At 39.0% G+C, this 25,092-nt stretch overlaps 1 protein-coding gene across 15 annotated transcripts in view; it reads left to right on the forward strand.

The window, feature by feature from the left end:
- Positions 1–25,092, forward strand: part of LOC129776923 (peripheral plasma membrane protein CASK) — an 858,562-nt gene that overhangs the window by 808,423 nt on the left and 25,047 nt on the right. For 9 of the 15 annotated variants that reach the window (XM_055782870.1, XM_055782878.1, XM_055782933.1 and 6 more), the window contains 5 exons: positions 7,373–7,564; positions 12,999–13,232; positions 14,293–14,322; positions 24,020–24,127; positions 24,188–24,326. In XM_055782870.1, coding sequence (XP_055638845.1) covers positions 7,373–7,564; positions 12,999–13,232; positions 14,293–14,322; positions 24,020–24,127; positions 24,188–24,326 — 703 coding nt within the window. The remainder of the gene's footprint in view (positions 1–7,372; positions 7,565–12,998; positions 13,233–14,292; positions 14,323–24,019; positions 24,128–24,187; positions 24,327–25,092) is intronic. The other 6 variants (XM_055782888.1, XM_055782914.1, XM_055782986.1 and 3 more) reach the window with 2 other exon arrangements.

A 25,092-nucleotide genomic window follows, 5' to 3' on the forward strand; every position in this document is an offset into this window, starting at 1 on the left:
TACGTCTCCTATGCAATCACGGGCACAATACACCTCAGCATAAAATGAAATTGGAAAGTGTTTTCTATGAGGATAAAGAAGAACATGAACGAGAATATATCTTTCTCTGTCTGGGCCGTGTATTTGGTAAACTATACGAAAAGCTTTCATATGCTTTCATTTAAGTTGAAGGTGGAAGGAAGCCACAATGGCGCCCATTGTCACCCATCTCCCTGCCTCACCTCTCGCCCGAAAATCTATAGTTTAGCGGAACAGTGTGATGGATATGATCGTTTTTGCACACTTCCCATCAAGTAATATCAACCAAACTCTAATCGATTACTCACAAGATATTGAATTTTCATCTGCTGTCGCACTGTATAGTTAAAAACGTCGGAAAACTCGAGCTAGTGCTCTGACAGTTAAATTTTCATTTTTCAATTCAACATCATCGAAACAGATATAAAAACCACTTAATAAAATGTTATTTCTGAGTCATAGCGTTTCATGTCATGAAAATCAATAAAATAAAATTGTGTTGATATTAATACAATTATTATTTTTACGTTTAATGAGTCTATAATGTCAGTTTTAGCGACTTTAACATTGGTTAGGAAGATTGTATTGCAGAGCTCGGAACACTGCCACAGCTGCCTACGCTTTCTAAAATAGTTAACGGAAAAGTATTACATTCAATCAAAATTCCTCGGCCAACGAAGAGAAGGGCACTCCAATGTAAATATGTGAAAACAATACGATCAACGAAGGAAAATATTAAAGAGTTATCAACATCGAGTTACTGTGCGAAAGAACTTGTCAATACCGAATAAAAATTGCTCATGTTACGCTCGCGTATAATCAGAATTTACTCCATATGCACATATACGCGTTATATATATATATATATATATATATATATATATATATATATATATTTATATTTGCAATTATTCATACATTCAACTTCAGTGTTGAATTGTTATTTTTTTTTTAATGTATTCTAAGACTCGTGTCAGTGAAGCGCCACACAGTCTGATAAGTGAATTGATCTATTTACATACGAAGATCAAAACAAACGAAATAAATTGTTCTTCTCTCACAAACACTATTGCCCCATTTTTACACGTGGTTTTACCTATAGTACTACAATGGCTTCCTTCCACCTTCACCTTGAATGTGTCTCCTGTTTCGCTCGCTCATATTGGCTCTAGCATACATATTATACAAATGATATACATGTATTAGGGAGTAGAACATTTTCTATTATTTTTCAGCTCATTTAATGTAATAAATTGGGATGCCATAAAATGTGTTAAAAAAATAACTTTGGGTCTAGGACTCGTAATAAGCCAATGTTCAAAATGTTAAAATTGTGATTTTTGAGCATCAAGTGAACTTTTTTTTCGTGAAAAACCGTAATGATAAGAAAACTGAATGATGGAAAACGCGCAACCCAAACCTTGACGTACCAATGACATTTGATATGTACGCGAGTAGTAGAATAGAGTAGGAGTAGGAGTAGAGTTTTCTCCTCAACTGTAAACAAATTGGGTGTAAAACATAGAAATTCTACGCGTTTCTTCTACGCCAACAACTGGATAAAATTACAGAAAAAAATCAGAAACTATTGCGGGATCCAAATAGATACATTTGGATGAAAACATTGCCAAGATAAAGAGATCTACCGAAAAAATGCTTCGTTCAAACCTCATATATATTTGTACCTTTCCGAATAATTTTGGACACGTATTTTTTTAATTTTTTTAATTTTTTTGGGAAAGCTGAGACTTTCTATATGACAAATCGAAAATTCGGGAAAGTCTGTATTTCGGTTATTGTGATATATTTCTATTAAATAAAACATATGGCTCTGTTAAATAAATCCTCTATTGATGTAAAACTAAACAAATATAAATCTAACAGTGAGTTTAAAGCTAAACTGATACACAGAACAACCACCCTGTACGAACTGTCACACACTTACACCATGGCTATAGATAATCCGAAGATCGATAATTCATGAATAAAAATAACAAAAAACACATGTGCTTCAAGTTGTGAGTCACTAAATTCATTCGGGACTGAAAATGAAATCGGAGGTTTGGATCTCTAAAGGATTAGGAAAAGAAATATTTGATGCAGAATGAACCGATTGTAGGCAATGTAAAATAAACTGTATGTAATATAACCTTCCTATGCAAGAGCTCTTCGTGAGTGCCCACTTCACAAGCACACCGAAAAAAATATTTTGCCATTTTTTGATTGTTCCTTTCAGTTGTAAGTTACAGCGTGTTAACAATAAAAGTCAACAAAGAGAAAATTTGGTACATTTTACAGTTTTTCGTTGATAAAGGTCAACCATCGTAAAAATATGCAAAATATAAAACGAAATAAACATAAAACGCATAAAAACGGAAGCTACGAATCATCCAATTGAAAATCGGCTAGAAAGAACGGCTGAACGCAGAGATGCCAACCTTCCAGATTTTTCAGTTTGCCTGATTATTCAGAAATGATCCTTTTTGCATTTTTTACTTTATCAGAATAACAACTATCAGTAATAAATATACAAGGATCCCTGCCAAAGTTTTCCTAGTTGAAAATTTGAATCGTCATAATGACTCTCCGTACCTGTATAATGATTACATTAAGGTGAAGGTGGAAGCTAGCCATTGTAGTAGTATAGGTAAACCCATGTGTAAAAATGGGGTAATAGTGTTTGTGAGAGAAGAGCAAAGCACACGTAAATAGATCAATTCACTTATCAGACTGTGTGGCGTTTCATTGACACGAGTCTTTGAATACATTTGAAAAAAAAATTACAATTCAATACTAAAGTAAAATGTATGAACGATATGTTCCGATGAACAATTGCAAATATAAATATATATAGAAGGTATATTTGCATATGAAGTAAAATTCTGATTATACGCAAGCGTAACATGAGCAAATTTATAACACATGCGAATTGGGTATTAACAAGTTCTTCCGCATAGTAACTCGATGTTGATGATTCCTTAATATTTTCCTTCGTATCGTATCGTATCGTATCGTATTGATCGTATTATTTTCACATATTCACGCTGGAGAGCCTTAACACTTCTTTTCGTTGGCCGAGGTATTTTGATTGAATGTAATACTTTTCTGTTTACTGTTTTTGAAAGCATAGGCAGCCGTGGCAGTGTTTCGAGCTCTGCAATACAATTTTCTTACCCAATGTTAAAGTTGCTAAAACTTACATTATAGACACATTAAACGTAAAAATAATAATTGTATTGATATGAACATAATTTTATTCTATTGATTTTCATGACATGAAACGCTATGACTCAGGAATAACATTCTATTGAGTGGTTTTTATAGCTGTTTCGATTGTGTTGTCTGGCATCAGAGTCGAAAAAATAACGATGCTTTCACCAATACAAACAAAACCATTGCCGAAGATTGAAAAATTAAAATTTAACTTTCAGAGCACTAGCTCGAGTTTTCCGACGTTTTTCACTATACAGTGCGACAGCAGATGAAAATTTCATATCTTGTGAGTAATCGATTAGAGTTTGGTTGATATTACTTGATGGGAAGTGTGCGAAAACGATCATTTTCTTCATACTGTTTCGCAAAATTATTGATTTTCAGGCGAGGGGTGAGGGAGGGAGATGAAAGAAATGAACGCCATTGTGGCAGCCATTCGTGGCTAGCTTCCACCTTCACCTTAAATAAAATTCTCCTGATACAAAGCTATACCTAACTTTTTTCTCATACATATTACTAGTTGAAAATTAGCTGACTAAGCTTTTTCAGAGTGAATTCCCTTATTATTTTCTCTACACACAAATGTTTCGAGGCTTTTCAAAACAGTGCTGGATAATTTCAAATTTTAACGAGATTAAGTTTGAAGAACAACATTACCTTTAAATATGTGTATTAGGGGGCCAATGAATGCATGGGAAAAAATCGCCCCTAAATTCAAAAAGTTACCCTATACAAAATGTTCACCACCTCGAAAAAACACCCTATGCCAAATTTTAGTTCAATCGAACTTAAGGGAAAGTGGCGAAAAGCGATCAAAGTTTGAGTTTTTTGAAAATCGAAAAATCACCCAAGGGAGGAGTAAAGGAAATCGGGGTTTTCAAAAAAAATTTTTTGATGCCAAATGTTTTGAAATTGCATAAAACGTCGAGATCTAGTGTCATCCCGAAAAATTTTTTTTGTCAAAAATCGGCATTCTGGGACTTAGTTTTTGTTTTCGGAGTACGAAACGAAAAGTATGGTTTTGGGTACCAATAAAAAAAGTTATTTTGATTTTTCATTCGGAACTTGCAACGAAATGTTGATTTGCACGATAATATACCCTATGCAAAATATTAGTTCATTCGGATTAATTTACTGGTGTCACAAACGTTAAAATTTGAGTTTTTTGAAAACCGAAAAATCACCGGAAATCGAGGTTTTTAAAAAAAATCTCTGGGAATCAAAATCTGCACTCACAAGTTATGAGCCAGGTCGATTTACGAGCACCATTCACTGATTTTTGTTTGAGTATATCAACCACCGTTTTTTTGCATTGTTGATTGAATGAGATTAATTGATCACCCTATCAAAACACTGTATCCAACGTTCTATTTTTCTTGTTCACTTGTTTACTGTTTACTGTTTACTGTTTACTTTATTTAAAATACCAATCAGAAATACAGCCAGGATTAAAATTGAATGTTTTGTTAGGATGAAGATGATGGTTATTCGTTTTGTATCCGATCCTGTCTGAATTCCACGCAGCAAAATTCTGAATACTCTTCCATATCCGTACTAGCACAAAAATTTTCCGTATGTTGCTGACACCTTCTTTGTCGAAACACACTTTCATACGGAGGGCTTTTTCTTCTTTGAAGATGTGCGGATGAAATTGCGGTTTCGCAATATCTTCAATTCTTGCATCGAGCTGTGTGTGTGTCTATGTATGTGAAATCAACATTAGGTATGAGTGATGTCCGCTCGTTATGTTGCACTTCCTACTCCTCACTCGCAATTCCATCAGTGGAAAGAAACTCTACTCCATACTCCTCCTTCCCTTGTCATTCCCGACAGGGAACCTATCCATTCTCGATCGATGTTCGCCAGCAACGATGTTGCTCCGATGACCACCAAAAGAGAAGTGGTGTGGGTTCAAATCGTGGATGGCTTATTTATACCAAATAAGTTGGAAACGTGCAGAAACGAATGTATTAGTTGCTCATTATTGACGGTACAGGTACGGGAAGCATACACATCTGCAGAACAAATGTATGGGAAAATGGAAATGCTTCCAGTTTTTATTCATTTAAAATATTTAGGGATTATGTAATTGTAATGTATAGCATATCAAACAAATCTTGGAGAATTTCTAATTCGATAGGTATGCAAATCATCAGAATCCGTTCGCTGTGAAAATAGTTATTAACGTTAACTTTATTTCATAAAAACGTGACTTGTTTTCTGATTTGGCACCCTTCCTGAAAAAAGTAGTTCTACGTCAATAAGAAAAAAATGACTTGGGCACATCAGCGTATGTGTATGTTCAAAGCAGTTCGCATTCGAGCCTTGCATGAGTGAACTTTATTATTCCTGACGCGGATTTCAAACCGCTTTGATCTTTCGAACACATCTGCTTGGAAAACAAAATTATTGTCAGTAAATTGCTTCAAAATCCTTACGCCATTAGCTCAACTTCTCGGAACACTTTGCGAATCACGCATTCTATTCTTTCGACGAAACTCCAAAAAAAAAACATTCAATTCAGCGTGCGAAAAAAATCACAATCGCTTAGTGTGAATTTCCTCTCGTTCAATTTGATTAATGTCCTCGGCGGGAAAACAAGCCCATCCTACTCGTAAACTTCACCGCTGGCGCCTAGTATTCGTCTGTAGCATATTGCTCCTCCCTGTCGGAAGTTGGAAAAACTTTTCTTTTTAATTTCATATCCCCCCAACTCCTCGTTCCGAACCGGTTCGGTTTTATTTATCTTCCAGGCGGGAGACATCGGACGCAAGCTGGGCGAATTTTCACACTCTTTTGGTAGCGTAAACTCAGTTTTCCAGGCACGATTTCAATTTTTTCGGATTTCGAAACAAAAATATGATGCGGCTCCATTTCTCCCGGTTTTATTGGCCACATCTGTGAAAGGGCAAAAAGTGGGCAGCTGCTGGGCAATTATTAGCACCCAAATGTTTTCCTAATTGGATTGAATTCTGGCTGCCAGCGAAGAGGGTAAAAACCAGCGGGGAGGATTTCCGCGAGCTCAACTTTTGCCTTGCGACACACAGTTGAGGGACTGTAATTAAAATAGCTCTTGTAGAATCGAAACGCACGATTTACCGGGCAATCGTGAATCCAATTCGCTGGAATAATGAAACTTCTCCACCATTGATAAGCTTGGTTTGACATCTGTATCACGTAGTTCCACCACGTAGCGTGGCACCGTAATCAATCTAAATTGAAATGGAAACTTCAAACTTGTCAGAGGAGAGGACTTAATTAAAAAGTTGAACCCACTTTTCACGCCTTCGATTGCCTGCCGAAGGAAGGTTGCCGTCGGTTGGTCGATTGAAAATTTCAATTCACATTCAATTCACAGCCTGTCAGCCGTCATTCTCGAGGCGTCACAAAAAGTGTATCGAAAACAGCAAACTGAATTCGAACCTTAAAAGTGTTAAAAAGGTAAACTTTAAAGTGTGGCGCACTTTAAAGCCAGTTTTTGTGGATAAAAAAACCCGCTCAACCTGTGCAAACAAAATTATCATCGCGCCAGCAATTGCACAATTGCAGAATCCTCCACAATCAGTCGAAGTGAAAGCATTCGTTTTTCACAGAGCTTGCATGCAAAAAAACTCACTGAAAATGAATCCGAAAGAAAAAAAAAAGATCACTCACAATTCTAATTTGCATTATTTATTTGGAGTTGGTCTCTTTGAAGCGAAGTGGAATCGTTCATTCCAAAGTGAGGTTCCCGACTGACGTTTTTTTTCCCGCCGGATAACAATGGATAAAGAGCGTCGTTTGGTGCGTCCTTCCGGCGCACATGAATAAAAAAAACCTGATCTAATTGTTTCGGCCACGAAAGATGCAGTTGAAAGCGGATAGCATTCGTTTTTGATAAACATGAAACCCAACGAAGCATTCGATGAAGCTCCGGTGAGCTTAATTTCCATTCATCGAGAGGTCCTCCATCTCTAATGCATCTCCAAAGTTAATCATAAATTCCCTTTGTAAATAACACAATTACTTCGTAACGTTCACTGAACAGAAAAGAGCTCTCCCAAGCAATATTTATTGTAGCGAAGAATAACTTCTGCTGTCTGTCCAAAGAACCCGTCCTGATTCCGTTCTGTTTTTCTCCTCCCATTTTTTTTTCTTCCAGGCTCTATTACACACGCATGACGTGGTAGCTAGAGAAGTATACGGCGAGGAAGCGCTACGAGTAACACCACCACCGATCGCACCCTACCTAAATGGAGGCAACGAAGAAGTCGACAACGGTGACACGTCCGACCTGCAGCACGTCACGCGCGTCCGCCTGGTGCAGTTCCAGAAGAACACCGACGAGCCGATGGTGAGTAACTCTAATTAGGTCGAACTATACCGAAAATAGTCAGCCAACAACTCCATCAATTTCGAGTGTAGCACACAGGTGACGCCACTACTGACGGTCCCTTTTGACGTAGGCCTACGTCTATTAAGACTGTATGGGGGTAGGGGGGTCAAAAGAGAGTCTCAACCCTCTGAACATGTCGGAAATAATTAACGCTAGAACTACTTACCGGTTAAAATTGTTCCCAAGATTTTGTCTTGAAATTAAATTTAACATTTTATAATAATGTTATGACTTTATCTAAATATAGTTTATTTCCTAATTCATTTTCAAACCGGGAAGCAAAGTCGAATTGAAGGAGCGAGAGCATAGCCGCAACGTCACTCCCTGTTTCATGATCATCAACTCAACATCGATTGCCGGTGGGTGCGAGTGAACAACAGCACAACAGCAGCGCCAATATCGTCAGCATGGTCAACAAACGAGTTTCAATTTTCCTGGCATCAAGAGGAGAACCGTACCACGTAGCACAAAGTAATGTAACGGTGGACCCTATGGCTGCATTCAGTTTGTCTGGAAAATATGCACTGAGAGCGCTGGCAATAAGGACACGAATTTCGGTATATGGCCAGCTTGTTCTCGCAAGAACAAAAACAAATCCATTCCCTGAAAACCATGACGTTTTTCAGGGTCACCTATCCTTCATTAAAGAGTATTTTTAATACAATTCGCTGCAACAGTTCAATGCATTCCAAAATGACATCCGCAATAATAAAAAGCCTTTTGTTTTTTTGTAATTTGTTTGCCGGGGGGAAAGATTGGGAGTGTTTTTGGGCATATTAGTGATTGGTGACTTTCCGATCGGTCATTTAATTTTCACGAACTCATGCATTTTTTTCGGGTCATAAGTGGCGTCAAAGAACAACACATAGCAAGTCAGATGGGAAGAAGATTTTTTCCCACAGTGAGAGCTGTGTTCACCGGTTGGAAACTGAAGTTAAAATTCGTTTCACTACGATTGCTATAATTGCCGCCAACACAGTCGATTTCGGATTTGTGTTATTGTTGTGCGATAGGCAATATTATGACTCGGCAAAGTCATATTCATCTGAGGATCGTTAGAGGACTGTCGAACCATCGGTCTTCGCATTCAATTGGAAATGAGTTTTTGCTTCTTTCAGCAGTTTTTATGTCAACATAAATTGAAAGCCATTCGGGAGCTTTCGCTGCTATCTGCTCTACAATGTCCGTGTTCATTTCATTTTTCACCGTCAAATGAACTTCTGAGCATATCTATGAATAAGGGTATCTGCTCGAAAGTCGATTTCAGTCATTATTGTTCAGCAGTTGACTACCGTATTGAACGCATGTGCTAATATATCAGAATATGCGCGAAGCAAGCAACGAACAGAGCTTGCACTGACGGGCTGAGAAGCAAAGCAGAAGAGTAAAAATAAATGAATCGTACCGCGTCGGGTATTTATGCCGATAGATGGAGAGTATTTATGTATGATTGAATCACATGCAAGCATTATTGATTTTATGCATTGTCAAAGGAAGAAGGGTGTAACAAACATAGAATCGCTTGTGGCTGCAGTAAGTCTCTAGAGCAGGGATTCTCAAACTATTTTGGGTGATAGACCCCTTTTCCAGAATGAAGTGATCCCATCGACTCCTTTAGTCGAAATTTCATTAGAAATTTTATTCATACAAGATACTTACAAATTCAAAAACTTTTCGGTTGGTTAACTCGTTTTGTGCCAAGCGTTCGAAAAATCGCACATCAACTTTGACATTTTTTAAGGCTTTGAAAAGCAATTATATGGTAATGTTTTTGCACCAAAAGATAGCCTAATTTGTTAACTACCACATACCACCAATTTCATTCAATTTTGTATAACTTTATTGAGCAATAAATTTGATTCAAAACCAGTATGTCTGGACAGCGTTTTCAATTTCAATTAAAAACCCAATAAAATACAAAAATGTGTAAACTTTTCTACAGTATTACTTTGATAAAAGAACACACATTTTAATGTAGGGCGAAAATCATACGATTGAGCCTCCTGTAAGAAAACAACAGCCGTCCAGTCGAAAAATCGAACGATGGTCATAACGAACTTTTTTTTCCTATTGAATCAATACCAACACATCTAACCTCTGCAGCACATTCTTTGTAATACGGAAGGTTTGTTCATTTATTTTTGCACTTTCAATTGAGAATGTTTGTAATATCGATGAATTTACCTAATATTGTTGTAAAGTTTTATTTGAGTCCGTTATATTCATAGGTGATGGCGGTCCGTAGAATTTGGTGTATGGAGGAACTGGAGGAAATCATCAGTACGTGGAACGATGAATCTAATGAGATTGTTGGTGTGAATGTTCTTCTTTTTAACTGAATGATAACCTCCCAACCCTCAATGCCACGGTTTCATCGCAGCGTATTCATGCTTTGAAGGTTTCGGAAATTTTTCGATTTTTCAGGAAATGGATAATCGGAAAGGAATATTTTTCAAGCATTGACATTTCTCCACCGCCAACAATAAAAATAACAGCATTAGGTTTCGTTTGAAAGAAAAAGCCTACCGGTAATAAGCTAAAACTACATGCAATAAGAATGGTCACATCTCACCATAGGTGAATTAATTCAGGTTTATACTTAGAGACTTTCATCCACCTATTCTGGTTCCTTCCGGAATGTAAAATTAATGCATTTATGAATGCCGTATATTTGCTAATTGAATTCATATTGAGTTCGCAGTAACACACAGAAACATGTTTACCCGAATGTAACACATACCTGAATGTTAAAAACAACCGAATGCAACAACATACCTTCTTCTTTGCTTTCCGTATTGCCCTTTAAAGCTAAAAAATCATCTATAAATCTACGCGGACTATGGAAAATTTTGAAAATTGAGCAAAATTAAGAAGCATAAATGCCTTGACATTGTGAAAAGAATTAGTAAGGAAAAAATGGCACTTACGCATTAACGCTACCGCAGCGCAATTAAGGTTAATGTAATGGAAACGAAGTCCCCATAACGAGGGTAAAAAAGCAAGGCGGCCGCCGAGGTAATGCAATCCAAGTCGACCGCAAACCCGCCGTTGGAAGCGGCGGCATCCCGTAATATGAGCTACTCACTGTATACTCACTGGATAACATTTGTAATCGAATTTAAAAGTACATCATTCATAAAAAAATAGTAATTCAATTTAGATAAAAGTGAAACTATATATCTTTTTGATAATTTTGAAAAATATAGTATGCAACACCTCTCTCTCTCTCTCTCTCTCTCTCTCTCTCTCTCTCTCTCTCGTTTCTGCTCTACCCAAACAAAATACGAGTTTGTTTGGATACCAGTAATGCGATCATTTTAATAACGCTTAACACTTTGCGGACCAAGGTGCACCCGTGGCCGAGTGGTTAGCGTCTCACATTATCATGCCGGGTGTTCGGGTTCGATTCCCGTTCTGGCCGAAGGATTTTTCGTCAAAGAAATTTCCTTCCACTTGCACTGTGGTCACGCGTATTCAAGAGCTTGCCCCTCGGAATACATTCAAGGCGTGTTATTTGGCTTAAGAAATCTCAACTAAGTATTAATAAATGACGCTAGTTAATGCATACGTTGAGACGCCAAAAGTTCCACAGGGAACGTTAACGCCATTCAAGAAGAAGAAGACTTTGCGGACCGCTCACGAGATTTCTCGTTCCGTCTGTTACGGATGGATCACGAAATAACCAGTGTTTTCTACACTTGAAGGTTAAATCCTTGGTTTCTCAAGGATCTAACAAGGCCTATCGAAGCCTCGCCTTCGTCTCATCCACATCGAAGGAAACGATCTCATTCGTGGAATCCGAACAAATGAAGCGTTCAAGTTTGCACCAAAACATGCGGTCCTTAATGTGTTAAATATAAAAATAAAACAAAATAAATATACCTTCTAATCAAATATAACTGAGAATACTACATTTGAGTAAATGTTACTCTCGCATAAATGTTCATTTGGGTAAATATTCCATTCGGGTACTTGTCGCAATCCGATATTTGTTACATTCGGGTGTTTGTAATTCGGGTGAATGTCTTTCGGATAGCTGTCGTTCGGGTAACTGTGTTTCGGGTAAATGTGACACAATCACTAATTATAAAAATAATACTTTCTATTAAAATATTAATCATTCTTATAACAAATTGGTTCACGTAACACAACTTATACAGGATCTTGAAGGTTCCAAATAAGAACTTGTGTTTATTAAAAGGGGTCGTAGTAGCGTGGTAGAAAAAATGGGGCGTGCCACAATAGTTCAAAATAATGGACGCAGTGGTTCACACCCACATCAAGTTTTTAAAATCTGCATTTTTAGGACGATTTCATTTGGAATTGCTGATAAGATAATGCATATAAGAAATGCTGTTCGAATCATTTTACTCTATATCTTGTGAATTGTTCGTTCAATCGTCTTGATGTCAAAGAGAGAATTGTGAAAATATTAGAGTATTGTGGTATGGTATATAATAATATAATATTAGAGTATTGTGGTATGGTACTATTCAAATGCATTGATCATAAATTTGAAATATCTCAAAAACTACTGTTTTTAGAAAATTCATTAGTGGGAGCTTTATGTTTTGAAATGGCCACTAGAATCATATCTAATCATCGAAATGTTTTTAATCCTGCAAATTGTCGAGGTTCAAACAATGTATTAAAAGTAGACTTCCAATAGAAATTCCATCCTGGTAATGTTATCAAAATGACATGAGGATTTCTCACACCAAATATGAAAGAAGAAAAACAATGGTTATTTAAAATATATCTTCTGTTGATCCCAATTTCTTGTCACTCAGGAACTTTCGCAATGCGAGAAAAAAGTGGTAATCGCTTGGTGTCAGGTCTGGACTATATGGTGTATGTATTAAAACATTTAATCAAGCTTCCTGAGTTTCTGACGAGTCACTATTGACATGTGTAGCCTTGCCGGCCGGTTGACAAAAGTGATTCCGTGAACTGTTCTGTTCTGTACCATTTTAGAATATTTTTATGGTGGAGTGTGCATGAAACTCAGATAAGCTTCGCACTACCTCTGTATGAGTGGAATTTCATTCGGAAATCCATTTATCATCTGTTAATTATATTCCGATCCATCCGAACTCACATTTTGCATCAGTCAACTCGGATTAGTATCCGTTTGAGAGAGTAAATGGAAACCCTGACATTGTTTTCGAAGCTTTCAACGAGCTTTCAGAAATGGCGACAGTGTTTCAGCCTTTTTTTTTCAAAGCAGGAGACATTTTCCCATTGGAATTCAGCCAGCTGCCACAAATAGCCTGCGACAGCTTATTTAGTGGTAGATCCAGCTAGTGAACCATTTTCATCTCATTTACATATATTTTTGTGCGAATATCGTCTGAACTGTTCTGTGTCTGTGTTTTTTTCTTTCCCCCCACAGGGCATAACGCTGAAGATGACCGAGGACGGCCGGTGCATCGTGGCCCGGATCATGCACGGCGGCATGATCCATCGGCAGGCGACGCTGCACGTTGGCGACGAAATCCGGGAGATCAATGGCCAGCCGGTTCAGCACCAGACCGTTAGTCAATTACAGCGTATGCTGCGGGAAGCGCGCGGCTCCGTTACGTTTAAGATAGTTCCTTCATATAGAAGTGCCCCACCACCGGTCGAGGTAAGCGCACAAACGCAGCCCAGCTGCCGCAAAAGGTACAAAAAAAACAGACACAATGAGCTTTAACAACCCTGAAGGCTGATAAGATTCCTAGCAAGAGATACCTGGTTCCCCCGTGAGAAAGAGATATTCAAAAGCAGACCTTAATTCTGATTTAACTGGAATATAATCCTCCTTTATGAAGAAAATTGAGACCAACCTGATGTCAATGCTCCTTCGCTGTTGCTGCAGCGAAGAAGACGGCTGATTTGGGGCAGAGCCAATTTTTTTCTCCTGCGCGGAGCATTGTTGCCATTCAAGAGCGCTATTATCGCAAACGAGAAATTCTATATCCTGCGCGTCTGTTATCGTGTTTTCGTAATCAGACCCGTGGGAGCGTGTCGCTAGCAAAATATTGTGGCCAGATACTGCTCTGCGCCATATTGCTTTGTTACCTTTCTCCCCACCTGGAAATCTCTTGGGATTTCCTACGATCTTCCTGGGCTTTGTCTGTTTGTAGACATGGTTCCGATATCATTGTTGATTGTTTTCACGTCACACCCATACGGAAGAACTCAAGAGGTTGGCCCATCCATTTTCCTATTATCCATAATAGAAAACACTCACTCGAATAAACAAGATGAATTCTTACCAGATTGCGAAAATCCTGGAAAGCTTCGGTCTGTCGAAAACAATTCGTCAGCCGTCAACAATAACCCCCTCTACGAAAGATACGGAAAATGGGCCCTGTGATACACACTTCACATGTGCTTCTTGGAATGAATAAGTAAGACAACAACATATCCTCTTTCGACACCGGTGCCTCCTAATTAGCGGTAAACGGAAGCGGTCTTCGCTCGTTTTCCCCATTATAATTTTTTTTGCGTGAAAGCTACTGATTGAAATCAAGTCAACAGTGGGGCAGCGAATCACATTCCTCGTGGAGAGCACTGCGAGCTCTCGGTGCTACGAGGGATGTTTGTTTTGTCGAACTAAATTAACCAACCGTAAATATTCTGCTTTCTCATTCCTATCGCGCCCACGCTTTCGCTCACTGGAACACACAAACTCGCGTATGCAGCTATTCAGGATAAGACCAGCGCCGGTTTTAGTAAGTATTTTTATCGAAGCTGTCAGTCGGGAGGATATTCATAGTTTTGTTCTCGTTGGTTTAATTCATTGGTTTACCCCCCTGTGGGCTGATGAAATTATTGAAACATTTGTTTGATTATTTTTTCGTCTCAATTTATGTCACCATTTGTTTAACCACTTTGCATAGACTCACTCGGTGTTCATTTTGGTAACAATTTTGTGTCAATATTTATCAGTTTAATAGCCTCACAAAAATAATTTGTATCATGCATAAATGATCGGCAAAACAAGGATGAATTCGCAAAAATGATACCATATCGTGTGATTCTCTAACCACCCTTCAATGCATGTGGATTTCGCCCCACATAGATCATGTTGATTTTCGAACGAAACTTATCCTGAGAGGGGGACAAAAACCGACCAAAGCCGGCTGAATCGGTTTCGATGCGTATTTAATTGTCGAAAACAATGTGTGCAGTTGAAACATAATGATCGCAACCATTAGGTCGTGTATTTTCGCAGATAAATGCAAACAAGCTTTAGGATGCTATCGTTGATTGCGCTCGAAAAATTTTATCAAAATGCCCTGAATCCTATTAGTAGTTATTGGAGTGGAAAACGTGATGCGTTGACCCGAAAGAGATTCTTCCAAACTCCGTGTATCCGAATGTCACATATACTCGAGTTCAACAAATATCCGAATGCAACATTTACCCGAACGTACCTTACGCAAATTTTTGACGTAGGGATATGTGTTTCGGGAACATATTGGGGGTACACATTGAAAAAAAAGAAAAGGAAATCGATCGCTTCGCGCTTATTTGTCACTCATTTCATTCACACATTCACACATTTGTCACACGAGATTTATGCATCAATCGACTTGCATTCAAGAAACATTCTACATTCAAGAAAATAATATCTATCATGAAACCATCTATCGAACAATTGAAAAATCTCAATCTTCTCGTGTACTCACAATAATTGCTGAGTCATTTCATGTTGGATTTACAATATGATGAAGCATCATTGGATTTTGGCATCCCATGACAATTCAAACAATCGGAAATACCACGTTCTGATTGGTCGATCCGCAAAAGCAATCTTCTCTCTCGCATCTGTACACCTGTTCGTGCCCGACTCGACCGCCCCGGAATAACATTATCGGTGCATGCATCGAGCGCATACGCAGTAGATTCGCTGAGGTGTTCGTTCACCGACAAGCTAATTTACAACGCTAGCTCCTCCCGCTCGCTTACATCACATGTTAAGTTGATATAAAAGGAAGTACCATTCGTGGATTTCATTCATTCATCTATTTCCCGTTTGATGTTTGTAGAGTTAACACCGTTTGCTGACGAGCGTCGAGCGAGAATGAATTGTCTTTCTCAAGACAGATGAAGACGGAGTTTGAGTAGAGTTCTTCCACAAGGCCCCTTCTCAGAGCTAGAGGCGAATGAACTGAACATGTTTAAAGTATCTTAAAAACCAAAATGGAATGCAATGGATATCATCCACTGCGCTTTGAATATTTAACCAAGAAGGTCGTACCTCAGCTCCAAATAAAGCTCCGAAAGAGTTTTTAGTAATTTTCTGCGTTTTCCCTCCATAACTGAGCAAAGAGAGAAGGGCAATTTATACAATGGGCTGTAGCCGCTGTGGTGGTTTTGCTCCTGTACAGTCATCGGTGGCATTTTCAGTTAACCGCTGTGGCGGATATTACTGATTTTGGTGGTTTTTACTGGTACGTGCTGCGTGGCGGGTTTTCTGGTGTTTAGCTGTCCATCGACAAAAATCCTACGCCAACTATGCGGTCGTATCTCGAACACAACCCTCCTGTAACTTTTTTTTATTAGATTTTTTATTATTTCTATATGCAATTAGGATAAACGTTATTAAAATTTTCACACTTGTGATCAAACTTCTTCTATTTCGTGGGGAGAGGAATAAAAAAGGCGATATTGTGTGCTATATTTTTTAAAGTAATGAAAAAAGTAATAGTTTATTTTTTAACATATTCCTTCACTTACAGCAAATGATCTCAACATCAATATGTAGAAACATACTGCTTCAATTATCATGACAGCACTGCACTGTAAGAGCCCCCGCAGACTGCAGACTGATCATCATCAGTACGGAGAGGTATGCATGTGCGCACATTACGCCAATTCAAGTGGGTCGGTTTTTGCACCAGAAGGCCGACCCGACCAAACTGTTGGTTCAAAGAAGTTTGTAGTATGCGGGGCTCTAAATGTAATGGTTATTAAAGGCAAAGCGGGTCCATGGTACTAGGTGAGGCCGTTTCAACACTAAGGCCGCGGACATAGTAAACGTGAAGAAATGCGATGCGATATGGAGCGATTAAGACGGCGGTGACACTGGATGCGGAAAAGTGGTCGTACGAATTGTATGTAATAATGAAAGTAAACAACCACATTGAGTTGTATTGGTGTGGTTACATTGCTTCCCCCTTGCTTCGTTCGACTTCGCCAGCTTCTATCGAACAAAACTGTTTGTTTCCCTTCGTCAGTTATCGTACAATAAAATTTTCGTATGTACTCCGAGCCAATGTCACCTTAGCCTAATTGGAGCTCAACGCGTACTATGACATACTGATCGCTTACTGATCGCGCGTTTTTTGGTGCTTCATTCCCAGCCTTAGGGCATCTATATACTAATATACAGCATTTGACAGCGTCAAACATGTCCGGGTCGCAAATGCAATTTGCGACCACTGTCACTCGCGAGAACTGCCAAACTCTCAAGCTGGTGTAAATCAAGGCGCTTAACATACTGCCAGGTGGGTCAAAATGTGAAAACCACTCTACAGCCATTAATTTACAGGATGCAAGCAAATCATTTGTCATGACAATTGTCATTCGTAAACGCGAAAACAGAATAGAAACATACGGTATGAGGCATGATGTCGACGCCAACCTCTCTCAGTTTCTATTCTGTTTTCGCATTTTCGCATGACAATTGTCATGACAAATGGTTTGCTTGACAGGATGACATTAACACACTTCTACAATAAAAAATAATGAATTAAAATTTACTTTTCTATTTCGAATATGTATGCTATGCAATACAGTATTACGTAATATTGAACTGGAATTGTGTTTGATGATGATTTTTTATTATAATGGCGAGTTTTTGTAAATGTTGTGTGTTGTTAAATATATAGCCTAATGGTTAAGAGAGCGTCGTGTTTTAAGTAATCAAATATCTTAAGAATCTCCATTCAAATTTGAAGATTGAAAAACAGCCTTTTTTAAATATTCGCGAATTTCACAATTGTTTTGAGTTAAATATGACTAAATGGGCGTACCTTGTTACATAGATCTGCCTTGAGCTCACCGATAGTTTGGCAATGACAGCTAAATTTGCGATACATCTTGACTCGCGGATCATATCCTCTTGGCCGGGGCATGTTCATTCCAAGGCGCGTAGAAGTATATCCTAAGGTGGGCCAACTTGCTAAAACCACTCTTCAGCCATCTTGGAAGTCTACTGTGTTTTGTTTGTAAACAAAACACAATACGCTTGTGCCCAAGCTCGCTCGTGATCAGTCTGTCTCTTTCACGCTTCAAGGAAAAAAATCCCCTTCTGCTTTCTTCCGTACTTTTTTATATACCGCTCCCCTAACCAACTTAGTGACGAAACGGTCTCACCTAGTACCATAGACCCGTCTTGGTTCATTCCACTCCATTCTACATGTAAACTACCCAGCACAAGGATGCCAGATATGTGATCATATCTTCATTTTGTAAAAAGTTGAATTTTGAGATATTTAATTTAGTAATGAACTGTATGTGTGCGATATTTTCCTAAAAAAAAGCTTCAATCGAACATCTTAATTGAATACTTTCAACGAATAATTTTTTTTCCATGACATTTGGTTATTGCTCTCAATTGTTTTATTTTTATTATTTACTCGATCAACGGCAATCTTGCATGTTCATGTACATGTATTTTCCAAAATCCACTCATTATCGTTGTGTATTCGCTTGATTTGGAAAGATGATTTTTACAATGATTGATTATCATCGAAAAAGATGATATTTTTATGTTTTCAATCGAATACCAAATATCAAGGTACCAAAATAGAAAACTCAAAAGCATATTGAACTAATTTATTAAAAATATCAACCAAATAATACCTGTGCATAAAGTTGAGATCTGTTTTCTGCATCATATGCCTTAAGCGTGCGAAATATGATTTAGAACGTTATCTTGTTTTTAGAACTCATTGCAATAAATATAAAAAAACATCAAAAGCGGTTTTCATTGTATGCATTATGTAAATCAGAATAAAGTAGCATGATTTATCGAACAAAACGAAATAATAATTTGACAACTAAATTTTTATTTTCGCTCGATGAGAAAATCGTCTGTCAACCATTACTTGGGTTCACTCGCGGCAAATCGCTCCACAAACAGTTGCGCCGCATTGAAATCCGCTTCGCATCGCGTTTACTACGTCAGGTCCAGGCGGTTTGCATTTGATTTCCGCATTCGTAAACGAAAGAGTTTTCCCGCAAACGAGCCCGCGCCTGCACCCGCATCGCATCGCGTTCGCTATGTCCTCGGTCTAAGTGGGTTAGGGGAGCGGTATATGCAAACGGTACGGAAGAAAGCAGAAGGGGAATTATTTACCTGTAGCCCGAAAAGGACTGGTTGATCACAAGGGAGGTTGTGCACAAGCGTGTTGTGTTTTATTTATAAACAAAACAAAGTATACTCCCAAGATTTGACATATTAGCCCACCTTAGGATATACTTCTAGGCGCTTTCATAAGAAGCAAGGTGCTTATATAAATGTATAACAGGTGAAGCAACATCATCACTTCAATAAGAAGGGGGTTACGGTTTGTGGAGCGGGGGTTGTTTGTTTTGTTATTGCTAGGATACACTATTTTTGCATTTTCACATGCGAGAGTAGTGGATGAACTGTATGAGAATGAAATTCCACAAAATCATCCCTTCTTTTTCACATAAATTCGCGAAAGCCGAGAATAGTAGGCAACGTTTGAATAAGCGTCGTAGTAGTTTGTAGAAAGCCGCCAGAAGCTTTCTGATGATTTTCCTTTTCTTCCGACCGGCAACAACTCTCGTCGTTTGCAGTTGTTGTTGACTACCTGATCTACTGGGCTGAGTCGACATATTTACTTGATCGCCTGTAATATTGTCTGCTTGCTCTAATCATTGCTATTCGTTCTTTTTCAACGCTTTCATATCGCTTCCTTTATAAAATTACAATTTTTATCAATTTGAGTAGAGATTTGCATCAGAGCTGTTTGTAAACATTACCGACAGCAATTCCAATACGGCTGAAATTGCATTCCATATGATATAGGTATATATATAAATATAGGCGCCTTGATTAGAAGCACGCGGCAAAAGCTAGCCAACTGTCAAGCTGGTAAACAGAGCGGTGTTTAATTGTTATCAAATCGCCAAACTCTGCTGCGTAATGATAATTTGACATAAACGCATATCAAACAGATAGATGTTTCTCAGATTGTTTTTCATTTTTTTAATTGTTTAACCTCTAAGCAGACAGTGTGATCCACAAACATAATTATATCATGTAATGAATACAAGAGCGCCGCAGATTGCCTTATCGTCAGTGATGATGATGATGTATTGAATCATAGAGGCTTGAAAAAACCAATTCGGAAAACTTAAACTAAAGGGTGTGTCACATCAAATTGCATCACGGAAAAAACGCTGTAGAAATTTAATTTTTAGGAATTATATCTCCAGCTTTCGCTTATAATCAGATAAGAGTGTATAGATCACGTTGGCCATGCTTCACTGTAAATTTTTCGTAAATTTGGATAAATGTGGTCGAACGAAAAAGAGCGTCGTGAATTAATCTTGCGCACTCATTTCGAGAATCCGGAGTTGTCACATCGGGACATCGGTAAGATGCTGGGAATCGTCCAATCCACGGTCAGCAGAGTACTAAAACGATACTTCGAGAACCTAACCATCGACCGGAAGGTGAAGAACGGCAAAAATGGATGCTCCGTCAGTGAAAAAGATCACAAGCGCGTAGTTAAGTAGTTTAGACGTGATCCGAGAAGTTCGGTCCGGGATGTCGCCAATAAGCTGAATTTGTCAAGTTCATTCGTCCAGCGGACCACGCAGCGGGAGGGCCTGCGTACATACAAGGTTCAGAAGGCTCCTAACCGCGACGAAAGGCAAAACATGGTGGAGAAGACGCGAGCCCGGAAGCTGTACACCGAAATGCTGACGAAGCCGCATTGCCTGGTAATGGATGACGAAACCTACGTCAAAGCGGACTTTCGTCAGCGGCCGGGCCTGTTGTTCTTCTCCGCAGAGGACAAATTCAGCGTTCCGGAGGAGATTCGCAAGCAGAAACTATCCAAGTTTGCCAGAAAGTACATGGTGTGGCAAGCGATCTACTCTTGCGGAAAGCGGAGCGCCCCCTTCGTGATGACCGGCACGGTAAACGGGCAGGTTTACCTTAAGGAGTGCCTACAGAAGCGCTTACTACCACTATTGAAGCAGCACGAGGGCCCGACCATCTTCTGGCCGGATCTCGCTTCGTGCCACTAATCAAAGGACGTGTTGGAGTGGTACGAAGCCAACGGGGTCACCTTCGTGCCAAAGGAAATGAACCCGCCCAACGCGCCGGAGCTTCGCCCAATAGAGAAATATTGGGCGATTATGAAACAGGCCCTCCAGAAGAACCCAAAAGTTGTCAAATCGGAGACGGACTTCAAGAGAAAATGGATTTCTGTTAAAAAAACTACAACCTGACGTTGTACAGAACCTTATGGACGGGGTAAAGAGGAAGGTGCGAGCATACGGGCTTGGGCTCGAAGTATGAATAAGAAGAAAATGCCAAAAGTTGTTTAATAGTTTTTATTTTACTGTCTAAAATTTTCAAAAGGATCGGTCTACTGGGCGAATTTCTACAGCGTTTTTTCCGTGATGCAATTTGATGTGACACACCCTTTAAAGGCAAATGAACTCTTCGAGTTTCAGGTGGGTCTTCGTAGCCACATTGGTTACACGTTCGCTTACTAAGCGACCGATCAAACGTGAGTTCAAAACTTAGGGTCCTCAATTGACCATCTTTGTGTTGTTATAGAATAACTAGGTTCAGGCAACACTCATCAGCGATGGAGAACGATTCACGGCCGGAGTCCTGTCCTCTCCCTCATCCATACAAGCTCTGCTTAAAACTGCTAGACTCTGCAGTTTCAAGCAGTCTACAGTTTTAAGACTGTTGTGCTATTAAGAAAACAACAATCATCATATCAACTGTCTCCGTTGCCCGGTCTAACTAAATAATGTAAGAACAGAAGGAATACTCTTCCATTTAGGCGAAAGAAGCTGCTGTGTAAACATGTAACATGTACACGATTAAAATCCGGCTCTGCTATAGCTAAAACGCTAATGAGCTTAAATAATTAAACAAATGGGATAAAAAAATGAACTAAACTCTCGACCTTCATAAACATGTGATATGAGAGAGGCACATCAGCGAAAATACGCTTATACGCTTATTTCATTGCATAAGTCCGTATTCGTAATGAATGAGCAACTGGGAGAGCAGAGATTGCTTGTACCAGTCGACAATCAGAACACGGGATTTTCGTTTAGATTATGCCTAACATTTTTCAATTGTTTTTTGGCTAGGAAAATTTCAATATTTTGAATGGCGGAGGCGATCTGGCGTCACGCGTCAATTCTCACTCCCGACATTCTTCCAAAAATGGAAGTAAAAGTGACGAACCAGCCAGAAGAATTGAAAATCACTATAATACAGATAACAACAAAAAAATCAATATTTTGAAATTTTGGTGTATGATTTCTCCTCATTATACGAAGAGTACCTATATGTAGGGGAAAAGGGGGGAATTTGGACCACCTAAGCAAATCGCCTAATATTTCCAAACCAATACGGTCCAAATAAAAAAATGTCACATTGTATACTGAGCTACACTTGTTTTCTCTCAATCAAAAATGTTTAATCATTATATCAAGCTTCAAATTACCAAATATATCGTAAAATAAAAGAGATGATTTTTGGACATTAAAATTTGATGCGGGGTGATCTGGACCGTCTGTGGGGTGATTTGGTCCAGTGTGTGTTTCATCGAAAAAAAACGTACTTATGTTTATGTAAAGTATTTTGGGATAATGTTACAATCAGTAACAGTGTTCTGGGATCGATACCAGGTGTCTTGGTCAGATTCCAGACCAGAAAAATTGGATTGAGACCATCTCGAATTCTGCATGGATCTTTTCTCTGTTTTTCGAGCATTTTCAAACACTTTCGATGCTTGGTCAAAGAAAATCCGTTCTTGATGGCCTGCGTTGCTCTTTCAAGCTCTCCCTTCTTCCAACGTTGTCTGCCCATCTTCTTTTTGTAATTCAGTGGCATCTGGAATCAATTAGACAAAAGAAAAGCCTCAAACCTATAGGACCAATTCACCCCACAGAAACGTGTCCATGTCACCCCACACAACATGCAAAAATTGAAATGCAATTAATTCCATATATTGTTATCAAACTGACAGTTTCGCTGCATCAAATTGTTCCTCTTCTGTAGACGAACAGAACTTAACTGTATAATACACGAAAAGTTTGTTTAATCAGCGGGAAAAACCTTAAAACCACGATCGGAAAACTCACATTTTTTGACAATCAAAGTGCTTGTTGTGTTCATGCTACCGTTTCCTTCCACCTGTCGAATTTTAGCAAAGTTTTTTTTACACTAGGTACATATGGTTCAACAATAGAAGGAGATGGCATTATAAAAAATCTAAGTTGAGCCGTACTTTTTGAGATAAAGGGGTGGTCCAAATCACCCCATATGTCCAACTCACCCCGTGTTACCCTAATGTTCCGTTTTCGGATTTACTTCGCAATGCGTCTACACTCTCTGTCGATATGAATACAACTAACGGTTCTATTATGACCAAGACGAATACATAAACAAGATGATAAACAAGGTAGTCTATTTGTGATCAGTATATGTGTATGTGTGTGCTATGATATATTATATATATATATATATATATATATATATATATATATATATATATATATATATATATATATATATATTTATTCGACACTACACTATCCAGCCACAAAAAGCGCTCTTCGAATGAATCAAATTCAAATGAAATTTTATCAACAAAACTGGAAAAACAATGCATTTGTAGTTCGAAGCTCTGTCGGGTCGATATGAAATGTGAAACTTTAAACAGTCTGATAGTTTTCACCGAATCAATCCATCCTTTGTCCTGTCCAACGCTTGGGCCTAATTCACACAGTTATGCTTGTACTTGGTACGATGAAATCCTTAATTTGTTTAAAAATCATACAGATTTAATTCGCATCCGGTTTCATTCGCACCCAAATGGGCAAGAATAATCCCCGAAATGAAACTACATCAGCATTATCATTTCTCATTTTCATTTCCCCAACGCAAATGAGGCCGAGGTTCGTTTTCCATTTCCCGGTTTACCTGTTTTAACATTCAAAATTACGTTACCGTCCTCTTTCGTTTACGTTTATTATCATTTATTGGCGCGGAATTCCCGGACAAACGGACGGGGGGTCCTTTTTGTGTTTACGTATTCATAGATCATCGCCGGGCAAGACGAAAGCCATCCGAAGCGCAGCAATTTTATTAAACGACTTTCATTTCCATTTTTTTCTCCCCTCCTGGTTGATCAGATTTTCGTTCGTGCCCAATTCGATTACGACCCGCTGGACGACGAGCTGATTCCGTGTGCGCAGGCAGGGATAGCCTTCCGCGTTGGTGATATACTACAGGTGAGGTTTTGTTTATCCATGGCCAAATCTATTCTTTTAACGACATTTTAAATCTCACAGATTATTAGCAAAGACGATCACCACTGGTGGCAAGCCAGGCACGATACAGCCGGCGGTTCCGCCGGTCTCATACCATCACCAGAGCTTCAGGAATGGCGCATTGCCTGCCAGTCGGCGGACAAGACCCACAAGGAACAAGGTAAGATTCGGCCGCCGCCTGGCGCCGTTGGAAGATTGTTTATTTCGAAACCCATCATTGTTTCACCTGACCGACACAAGCACCACTTTTGTGCCCAAGAGTGATTTTGCATACGTTTGTGGTAGAGCAGAGCTTTCCGAGGGAGGGCACCAATGAGTCAAACTCCCGTAAAATTGTTATTGACGCTTCAGACAGCCCAATCAAATGTATCCAACGTAATAGATTTCCGGGATTTCCCGCCTACATCGTCTCGGGAACATAAAATAGCCAGGTTCCAAAGAAGCGGTTCTATCCGCCAGTATCGATTCAATTTACCTTCTTCACACCCCTCCGACTGAACTCAAGTGCCCAACTTTATTCTCGAATCATATGCTTGCCACTCTAGGGTATCAGCAAATGATAAAGTCGAAATAAAGTTCAATGTGAAGGGAGGTTAAGATAGCAGAAGCGAAAGAAAATCCACCACCACATGGATATTTTTTTTTTTACTCATCTCTTGCCTTGGATCCCACAGACCATGTTCAGCATCTGCCGCCCTGTTCGGTACAATTAGGGCTTACGACGCTGGCACCCTAAGGGTGAGCATAGGCACTGTCGGAAGCTATTTTCAGCAATAGCCCGGCTTTTATGGATTACGGCAGATGGGCCCGGCTTCGGATGATGGCCTGGCCTCGGCTTCATTCTATCAAGAACCATCGGAGAAGTGTCTTAGGAAATTTTGAGAAAAAATACAGCCGAAAGCTTTGCACGGCACGATCAATGCTCG

The sequence above is a fragment of the Toxorhynchites rutilus genome, chromosome 1 (genome assembly GCF_029784135.1).
Source record: "Toxorhynchites rutilus septentrionalis strain SRP chromosome 1, ASM2978413v1, whole genome shotgun sequence".
Lineage (NCBI taxonomy): Eukaryota > Metazoa > Arthropoda > Insecta > Diptera > Culicidae > Toxorhynchites > Toxorhynchites rutilus.